We start from the raw sequence: 10,152 nt of genomic DNA on the forward strand, positions 1-10,152 counted from the left end.
CGCGGTTCGCCCAGCGTGGCCCTGAAAGGGGCCGCTGGACCTGCCCTTCCTGCGCAGAACCGGCCGGGTCGGGTCGGTGTGTCCCCAGCCGAGGGGTACGGTAAGTGCTCGGAGGACGGAAAGCGTGGAAGAGCCCAGGCCTGGCCAGAGCTAACCAGGGCCGCCTCCCACGGTGGTTGCCGAGGTGGGCAGTGGCCTTGTGGCACCTGATACACTGTGGATGAAGGCGGCAGGGCTGGACAGGATGCGTTCTCCTGAGGCTGGCTGGCCTCAAACTCCTGATCCTCCTGCCTCAGACTCTCGAGTAACTGGGATTACAGGTGTGTGTCCTTACACCTGGCGTGGCCATGTGTACTCTTAAAGTTGGTGCCAAAAACGGCTGCTTGCAGCTTGGCACCGTCAGAAAGGGTAATTTGTGCCCTCCTTTGCCCGTTTCTCCACAGCTATGCCAGAAGGGCCGTCTGTGAGGAAGTTTCACCACCTGGTCTCTGCCTTTGTGGGCCAGCAGGTGGTCAGGACGGGGGGCAGCAGTAAAAAGCTGTGTCCTGCCACACTGCAGTCCCTGTGGCTTAAGGACACGCAGGTGAGTTCAGCACCATCTGGCGATGGGATGCCCCTGGAATCTGTCCCAAGGTGTCTCATGCTGTCCTTTCCGTGAGCCCAGGACAGCCACGCTGAGATCCTTGCAGCTCTTGGTCTTTCAGTCTAATGTTTCCCAGTAGGAAGTGGGCATCGTGGTGGAGATTATGAGCTGGGAATCCTGACCACCCCAGCTGTAACTCATGGGCACCTCACACCACAATCCGTGTTTGCTTCCAGGCCAGTGGGGAAGCAAGGAAAGAGCATTGTGGATCTGAGTTCAAATCCACTCATCCTTCCAGGGGCTTTCAGGCCTCTCTGGCCTGAGCCTGCCTGCTCTTCTAGCCTCTGTGCCCAGCCCCAGTCTGACTTCCATTGTCCCAGCCACGGGCAGCCCAGATGGTCCTTGCCCGTGGTGGCCACATGCTGCTCCTGGTGTGACTGGTCTGCCTTTGTCCCCCCACCCCTGCCCCATGGTTTTCTGTGGCAGGTCCTAGTCCATCTCTGGATTCTGTCCAGCTGGCTTATCCTGTGCTTCCAGGATGGCCCCTTGGTCCCTCCATGCATCCCTGACTGCTGGATTTGCTCTGTGAGTGGCTGTATGCTCGGCTGCCTTGTGTCGCCAGTGCTTCTGGGAGCACTGGGAATGTGGGAGGCCCGGGGTGTCTCTGTGGACTCTGGTGCTGCTTCGCAGTGTGCAGTTGCTTAGCCTTGCAATCTTTGTACAGTAAGTTGGCCGCCTGTGGAAACTGCTGTGGGAAGTAGACCTCATGCTTGACACACAGACTGCACTCAGTCCGTGCTCTTCCGCCTCGCCCTGACCCCCGTAGGCATAAAGCCATTCTCTGTTACAACTGGGTGAGGTCTCAAAGACTTGACCATAGCTGGGATGTTTGGAATCTAAGGCCTAGAGAACTCGAGTTTAGGAGCCCTCGTCTCCCAGCCTTCGGCGTAGGATCTGCAGGGGCAGGATTAGGGCCCTGTCTGTCACAGTGCTGGCACAAAGCTGGCACTGAGTGTCACTGCATGGAGGTTGTGTTTGACTGTGAACTCCCTCATGCCTCTTCCTTCTGCCAAACTCGGTTTTCTAGAGGGGTTCTAGAGGGGTGGACAGCTGATCTTGAAGTGTGTTGTCTTTGGCTGCAGTCATTTTGCATGTGTGCACTCGTGCTGACTCCCGTTAGCATAGAAAATGTAGCATGAGTTGAGTAAGTGAATGGCAGCTCAGAGTTATTTCTTGGCTGATCCCGGAAGACACTGGCAAGCAGGTGCCTAGGTTCTCGGGGGTGGCATCTGTTGGGCTTAGGTCTCCTGCTAATCGTGTTCTCCAGTTGCTTCTCGTCACTGCACAGGCATGTGCCTAGTTCCCCGCAGCAGGTGAGCGGAGGCGGGGCCCGGACCCTCAGTCCAGGATGCTCCGGGCCGGAGAAGGGGGCAGAGGCAGTCGGGTGCCTGTCTGCCCAGCTCTCGGCCCACATGGACCTGGCTGGCTTACCCTCATGTTCATTTTTCCCTAGGTACAGGGAAAGAAACTATTCCTCAGATTTGATGCAGATGAAGAAGTCGGGGCTCCTGACAACAGCCCTCTGCCGCAGCCTGGGCAGAAAGGAAGGCGGAGAGAAACGGCTGTGGGCCCAGCACCAGCGCCCAGCGCCCAGAAGGCCTGTGACGGGTCCCCCCAGCCCATGGAGCTGCTTCCTGGGGGCCCCGTTGTTCCTGGTGGCCTGGAGCAGGACAGCCCCGCAGCAGGGGCCCCAAGGTGGCTGCAGGTCCGCTTTGGTTTGTTTGGCAGCGTCTGGGTGAACGAGTTCTCCAGAGCGAAGAAAGCCAACAAGAGGGGAGACTGGCGGGATCCCGTGCCCAGGTAGAGCAGGCTGCTGGGTCTTTGTGATGCCCCCGTGGGCGGGCGTGGCCCTGGGCTGGGGTCACACTGGGTGTCTGGTCTGCGGTGCTGCTCACCCATAATAGGGGGCGGACTGGCCACATGAGGCGGGATGGAAAATCGGGAGCTCAGGGAGGGTGACTCCATCCCAGACAGCACCAGAGGTTTAAACACAGAGACTTTGCCTGCCTTTTAATCCGTGGATGTTGAGAACCGTCTGCGTGTGTGGAGCCCTGTGTTGAGGGTTGTTTCCTTAGGGTTACTTTCAGGCGGTGAGAATACTCTGAAGCTCAAAAGCCTTGGCTCACCTGAGTTCTCACCAGCACTGGGCCACTCGGGACCGTTTTTTTTTGGTACCAGGGATGGAACTCAGGACCTTGAACATGCGAGGCAGGCAGTAGCACCATGGAGCTAAATCCCGGCCCATGGGACTTTTAATCAGTGTGTTGAAGCTTTTGGGAATTAAGTAGGGTAACCTCCATGCTTGGGAATTTGAGATTTTTTAATTTTCTCATAGTCAATGGTCTGCTTTTTCTTGCTCACTGGTAAGTTTTGCCTTTTACTGAATAGGCTTTGAACCCAGAGTCACAGGACTTCTCTTTCCTAAGGTATTAGCCTCTTTCTGTAGGAAGTGTTTGGAATTCCATTCGTTCCTGTGGATGGTGTAGGGCCCCAGGATGCCTGGCTGTGCAGACCCTCCCTGAAGGTTGGCTAAGGTGGCTTTGGGGCTGGGGGCTCCTGGGCTCTGGCTTCCTGTTCCTGGGACTCCTGGCTTTGTGCTCTCCCCCACTTCAGTTTTGTCCTTCCATCAGCATCAGGAGGTGACTGCAGTTCCAAGCTTTATACCCAGCCACCCAGGAAAATAACCAGAGGAGAAGAGAGTCAATTTTAGATGTTCTGGCTAGGTATGGCTGTGCATTCCTGTAATCCCAGCACTCTGGAAGGCTGAGGCAGGAAGACTGCAAGTTCAAGCCCAGCCTGGGCAATTTAGCAACTTAGCGAGACCCTGTCTCAAAAAATATTTTTTAAAAAGGAGGCTAGGGATGTAGCTCAGTGTGCAAGCTCTTGGTTTAACCCCAGTGCCCTCTAAGTAGATCTCCTCATGGGCAGTGTGAGTGACCTTCTGAGTTCCCAGCAAGCCTCGCCTGAATCGCAGATGGTCACTGGCTGGAGGAACCGTCCGGCCTGTGGCTCCCGCGTTCACAGGTGGAGGTTGTCAGCTTATCATTCCCTGCTTTTTAAACCTCTTGTTACATTGTTTCTATTCTCATTTCCCCCATTTTAGAGTTTGCAGCCCCTCATTTCTTTATGAGGCTCCCCTGAGTTTATCTCCTCTAGTCTTTCAAGTAAATAACACTACCAGCTTAATGTACTTTTTCTGCACGGAGTCCTATTTCGTACTAGCCAAGCATTTTGGCACTATTTTTGTTGTTGTTGTTGTTAGTTTTATAACTGTTCCTGGGTTTTAGTCAGAGACCACAGCCTATGCCTTTTCACCATTTGGTGTCTGTCAGGGTTTGCTGCCAAACACAGCGTGGGTCTCTGGTCAAATTTTACCTCTGTGAAACCTGTGACCATTAAGACCAGAACAGTCTGTGAACAGCGGGAACAGAGCAGTTGTCTTTGCTTGCTTTCCGTTTACTTACCGTGTCAAACTCCGGACGAGGAGGGTCGGAGGCCCCCAGAGTGGTGGGTTTGTGTGTGTCTGCCCGCGTTCCTGAGCACTTCTGGCTGTGAACCAGACTGCTCCACGGCCTCTCCTGATGCTTCTGTGCCCCTCAAGTCGGGGTAGGGAGGAGTGTTTATGCTTAGTTTGCTGCATGTTTTTACACTTCATTTTCCTTTATTTTAGGTATAAACTGAGAATTTGATGGCTTTTGTTTCTCTTTGACTCAGACGGAAACTCTGTTCTGAAATGTAACCACTGGCATCAGGGTTTTGTTCCCTGAGCCATTTATTGTACTTTCTTTTTCTTATTTCAGTTGGATTTATTAAATTTCTTATTTTTTCTACCCCTGCTAATTTGGATGACTTTTCACCTTCATTCTGCTAGTAATTATCCTTAAACTTATGTATTTTCTACTAGCGAATAGCCATCAGATTTTAAAATCAGTATCATTGTAATGTGATGTCTTTAGTTCAGGAAGATTCCTGGCAGGGGAATAGCTGGGTCAAATGGAATTTCCTAATGACATCAAATTCAGGCTCCTTCGCTGTCTCCCCCACCTCTCCGGCGAGCTCTCTTCCGTCGTGTCCACCCTGTTGCTGAGTGTGCTGAGGTCCCACTGGGACCCTGCGGGCCCTGACTTCTCCAGATGTGGAGGGCATTCCTGTCAGGTCCGCAGCTCCACTGTTGCGCTGTTCCTCGGTCAGGGTTCAGGAGCTTCCTGCTGTCCTTGGGTTAGGTGGCAGCTGGGGAGTAGGCGTGTCTTCTGGGTTAACCCTTCCTGAGCCCGTGGTGCTGTGTCCTTCTGTCTTCCACACCAGCGGCCCCACCTCTGCCTTTGTGCGTGTGGCCCTCGCACCCTGAACACTGGGCTTGTGCACTTGCCGGTGTTCATGTGTAAACGCAGTGCTGTAGTCAGGGAAAGGAATGAATAGGTACACGTGTGCTTTCTCTTGGTTGCTGCACTTAGCCCTGAGGTGTTTTTGATTCTGTCAAAGCCCATCTGTCTTCTCTTGGGGACCTTAGCTTCCCAGGGTGATCAGAGTGGCGCTGCCGGAGCTGGACCTGGCACTGCCTGGGTGTGAATGGGAGCTGTGTGTCCCTGGGACCTGGCTGCACAGTGGCGGCTGTGTGCTTGTGGTCTGCCTGGATGGTGACAGCTGTACGGCCCTGTGATCTCTCCTTTCTCCCCAGGCTGGTCCTGCACTTTGGCAGAGGTGGATTCCTGGTGTTCTATAATTGTCAGATGTCTTGGAGCCCTGCGCCAACGATAGAACCCCGCTGTGACATACTGTCTGAAGAGTTCCACCGAGGACAGGCCTTGGAGGCTCTGGGTCGGCCGCAGCCTGTGTGCTACACGCTGCTGGACCAGCGATACTTCTCGGGGTTAGGTAGGAGCAGCGGGGAGGGATAAGCCTGGTGGAGCTGTTGATGGGAAATTCACTCGTCTGGGAGTCTCGACCTGAGGACCTGCCTGCCCCAGCCCCGCTGTGCAGTGCTGCTGGTCTTGAGGTTGCCACCTAGTCCCTTTGATTCCCTTTTTTTAAAAATTTATCTCGTGGGCTGGGGGATTTACTTTAGTGGTTCCACCACCTGCCTCGCAAGTGCAAGGACTTGGGTTAGATCGCCAGTTCCAAAAAAAAAAAATTATCTCGTTATTTATTTAGTGGTACCGGGGAATGAATCCAGGGAATACGAAGCTACATCCCCAACACTTTTTGTTTTTGAGGCAGGGTCTCCCTGAGTTGCCTAGGCTGGCCTTGTATTTGTGATTCTCCTGCCTCAGCCTCCTGTGTAGCTGGGATTATAGGCGTGCACCACCACGCTCAACTACTTCCTTTGCTTTTAAACTGAGATAAATTAGGCACCTTCTAACTTCCCTGTCAGCTTCAGATTTCCTACCACTTCCATTGGAAACCTGATAGCTGCCTTGAAGCATGACCCTGACGGGGGGGGGTGGCTGTGTACCCTGGTATCCTCCACTGCCCGCTGCAGTGCCTGGCACGTAGGAGGTGTGGAGCCAGGGTCTGCCGAGAAATGGAGTCCTGCCACTCACGGACAGAGGGGCAGCTTTGTTAATGGGTGATGCTGGGAGTACACAGACGGGCACCGGCCCGTCTTGGGCTTTTAAAAGCTGTGGGTGAAGACAGGTGTGAAACTGGGTGTGGTGGTGCACGCCTGGAATCCCTGCAATTTGGTAGGCTGAGGCAGGAGGATTGCAAGCTCAAGCCTAACCTGGGCAACTAAGTGACTTAGGGTGACCCTTCTCAAAATAATTAAGAAGGGTTGAGGATGTATACAGGTCACAGCAAAGGATCCAGCTTCAATCCTCAGACTGAAAAAAAGCCGCTCTTTTTACTGCAGCATAGAGCTATACGCACCCATGATTGGTAGCTGAAGCAGCAGGGTGGGCCAAACACAGGGTAAGGACAGAATCCCCTCCATGTGCAGCAGTCAGCTGCGCTGCAGGCGTAGCTGCCCCTGAGGGCCTGGCTCTGCAGTGCAGGCTGTGTGTTTTCACCTGAACCTTGGAATCCTCTGCTGGAGGAGCGGGAGGCTTCCGAGCAGCGGTGATGAGGGCACAGTGACCTTGGCAGAGAGGCCAGTGTCAGGCTCCCGAGCCTCCCTCACCGCCATTCCCAGGGTGGGCGCTTGTTAGCTGCCCATTAGTCAGAGAGAATCAGTGTACAGTGCTGCCACTGGGCTGAATCCAGGCAGCCCGCCTGTGAGTTTCGCAGAGGAATTTTGTGTGTAATGGGGAGCGTGTTCGCGGGACTCTTGCAAAGAGCAGTCGTTGCATTCGTCCGTCGGAGCAACTGTGGGAACGCTGCAGCCCCTCGCCTGCCCTCAGCAGGCCTGCTGGGTCCTCTGCAGGCGAGGGGAGATTGTGGAGGTGCTGGGAGGGTACAGACAGCCAGACAGCGATGCAGGAACGTTTTGGAGAGAGCTGATTCTGGAGGAAGGGATCCGGGCGTTCCCACCGAGAGAGCAGCAGGTGTAGACCAAACCCCTGCGTGTTCCAGGCAGCACGCCTGGCACTTTACACAGCCGTCAGTGCATGTTGAGCATGTTTTGGTGAATTCTTGCTCACTACTCACAGAAACCAGGGTGGTCCCTGTCTGACGCTGGGGGCTGGCTGGGGCTATGTGGTAGGAGTTGGGGCCCAGTTGGGGATCTAGTCCGGGCAGTCAGGCACAAGAGCCCTGCGCGTCCTCTGTGCCACGACCTGAGCTACGTGGGGGTGCTCGTCCATCTCATCCTCACAGCACCCTTCAGGGCCCCTTTAAAGAGAATGGGGTCCGATCCTGCTGCCCTGCCCAGGAGCCCCGGCATGTGACTGAATCGGGGCCTCCCAGGTGTCCGCCTGCCGCCATCTTGCCAACCCGTTTGCTGTCGACTTTTTGTGGTTTCATCATGCTGAGTGTGTGTTTCCCTTCCCTCATGCTCTCCCGGCTTTGTTTCAGGGAACATCATTAAGAACGAAGCCTTGTACAGAGCCCGGATCCACCCCCTGTCTCTTGGCTCGCTCCTGAGTGCCCCGTCCCTGGAGACCCTCGTGGATCACGTGGTAGAGTTCAGTGCAGACTGGCTTCAGGGCAAGTTCCAGGGCCAGCAGCAGCACACGCAGGTCTACCAGAAGGAGCAGTGTCCAGCAGGGCACCAGGTCCTGAAGGAGGCCTTTGGGCCCCCCGGTGGCCTCCAGAGGCTCACCTGGTGGTGCCCGCAGTGCCAGCCCCGGCTGCCACCTGAGGAGCCGCAGCAGCTCCAGTCCTAAGTCACCAGGGCCCTGCTTCGTGGTCTTGGCCTCTGGGGACTGCGATCCCTAGGGTGTGGACAGGGACTCGGAGTGGTACGGAGGAGGAGTGGGCCAGAGGTGCGGGTGGTGTTTCCCTTCTCACTGGAGTGGTGTGTGAGGCATGGATTGCTCGATGGTAGATGCTTCCCTTTTCTAGCTGCAGTAATGCTCCCTCATTCTAACATGGCGAAGGTGTCAGTGAAGGGACATGGCAGGGGCCTGGAAGAGAACACCTGCTGTGCTCCCAGTGTTGCTTTTCAAGTCTTTTGTTCGGGAAACTTTGGTTGATTTGAAGGCCTTCTCTTTTGAAGAATAGAAAAACAAAATTTTCTTCCCTTGCTCCCCTGGAGAGATCCAGGGAAGAGGACAAAGCAGCAGGCAAGGGTGTGGGTCAGCCTCCTGCCTGGTTCCTTCCCTCCACATGGAGACTCAGGGGCGGACAGGTGAGCCGCCTTCCGAGAAAAGCTACTTGTTTACTCCTTTAGCAGCTGTGTTTCTGGCTGTTGACTGTTGAACGATTGAACGATTCAGGAATCAAGATACAAACAGCACATCAGGTTGTTGGCAATAGCTAGATGAAACCAGGACAGCGACCTAAAAATAAAGCTCTTTGTCATTTTCTGTGTTGTCTTCATTTAGCCAGAAAGGGTGTGTGTGTGTGTGTGTGTGAGTGACTGGGGATCAAACCCAGGACCTCGCTTCTGGTAGGCAAGCTCTCTCCCACTAGCTAGCTACACCCCTTGTCCAGGAGAGGATCTTAAATTGCAAATGACTGAGAAGATCATGAAAGTGGCCTCATTGGGCTTGCTGGGTTGGTGTATCCGTCACTTTCTCATCCCTGGAACAAAATACCTGATGCCTGCAACTTAAAGGAGAGGTTTGTTTTGGCTCAGTCCGTGGTTAGTTGGCTTCGAGGCAGAAACGGCCTGGTGGAAGTAAGCTGTTCACCCCATCACAGCTAGGAAGCGAGAGAAGGGGAGAAACGGGGGACAAGAATACCCCCTTCCAGGACTGGGGATTTAGCTCAGTGGTGCTGCTGCCTACCTCTCAAGTGCAAGGACCCAAATGCAATCCCCAGTACCAAAAAGAGCACCCTTCCAGGTCATGCTCCCAGTGACCACTTTTAATCAGGCCCCACTTCCTGGGAGCACAGTCAGCTGAGAGCTTGTCAGTGGGTGAGTCTGGCGTCCCCATCGTCCAGTCTCCTCAAGTCCTGACTTTGACCACCTGAGACTGCGGCCATGTGAGATCTGATTCACAACAGGTGGCCTGATGAGTCCACCTGAGCCACAGAAGGGACCTGAGGTCTGGTGAGGCTGAGGAGGCCGAGATCAGTCAACGAGATCCAGAGCCACTGCCCGATCTTGGGCTGCTGTAACAAGGCACCTCAGACTGTGAGCTTCTCACAGCTCTAGAAACTGGATGTCCACGAGCCCCGGGGCACTTATTTGAAGAGTGCCCCCATTCGTGACTTCCACATGGCGCCCTCACTGGGACTGCCCCTGGGGGAGGAGGGCACTGGTATCTTTCTTGTTCTTTGATTCTAGTCTTCACACGGAGCTATATCCCTAGGCTTTTTCTATTTTGGGGTTTTATTTTTATTTATTTATTTTTTGTTGTTGGTGATACTGGGGATTGAACTCTAGACCATGCACTTTCGAGGTAGGCAGCAGCGCCACTGAGCTAAATCCCTGGCCCTCTTTCTTGAGACAGGGTCTAATTTGCCCGGTTTAGGTTCAAACTAGAGATCCTCCTGCCTCAGCCTCCCAGAGTGAGGATGTGTCATGATGGCTTGCTTTCTCTTCTTGTAAAGACAATAATCTTGTGGGAACATCTCATAACCTCATTTATACCTCGTCACCTCCCAAAGGCTCCATCTCCAAATGCCCTCACACTGTGGACTACGGTTTTAACATTTGAGTGTGGCAGGGACACAAGCACTCAGTTTCTAACAGCCACATACTTCTCAGCCACTACATCACAGCTCCTCCTTGGGGCATTGCAGCTGCATAAGTATTACCAAGTCCTGACTCACATCAACTACAGCATTAGGGGGATTCCTTCAAGGTAGCCAAGTTGCCTGTGTTCTGACAGCTCCAGAAAGGTGGTGCAAGAAGGCATCATGACCAGCGCGCCTCACGGAGGAGTGCAGGGTAGGATAAGTGAGAAGTGCTGCATGCTCTCTCACCTGCCAGAAGCTTCATGGAGTTTGTAAAGGTTCCAAGAAAT

General features: G+C 54.1%; 1 protein-coding gene across 2 annotated transcripts; it reads left to right on the forward strand.

The window, feature by feature from the left end:
* The first annotated feature begins 75 nt into the window (after window positions 1-75).
* Neil2 (nei like DNA glycosylase 2) lies at window positions 76-8,542 on the forward strand. Of its 2 annotated transcripts, XM_033765536.1 has the most exons (6): window positions 76-100; window positions 444-583; window positions 1,070-1,168; window positions 2,097-2,443; window positions 5,322-5,518; window positions 7,592-8,542. In XM_033765536.1, the coding sequence occupies exons 2-6, from the start codon at window positions 446-448 to the stop codon at window positions 7,900-7,902; spliced, it is 1,092 nt and encodes a 363-aa protein (XP_033621427.1). In that variant the 5' UTR covers window positions 76-100; window positions 444-445; the 3' UTR covers window positions 7,903-8,542. The 2 variants fall into 2 exon arrangements, with proteins under 2 accessions (XP_033621427.1, XP_010620934.1); XM_010622632.2 differs by lacking the exons at window positions 76-100; window positions 1,070-1,168.
* Window positions 8,543-10,152: the final 1,610 nt, after the last annotated feature.

This window comes from Fukomys damarensis, unplaced genomic scaffold (assembly GCF_012274545.1).
Source record: "Fukomys damarensis isolate Sample0158 unplaced genomic scaffold, DMR_v1.0_HiC HiC_scaffold_18, whole genome shotgun sequence".
Lineage (NCBI taxonomy): Eukaryota > Metazoa > Chordata > Mammalia > Rodentia > Bathyergidae > Fukomys > Fukomys damarensis.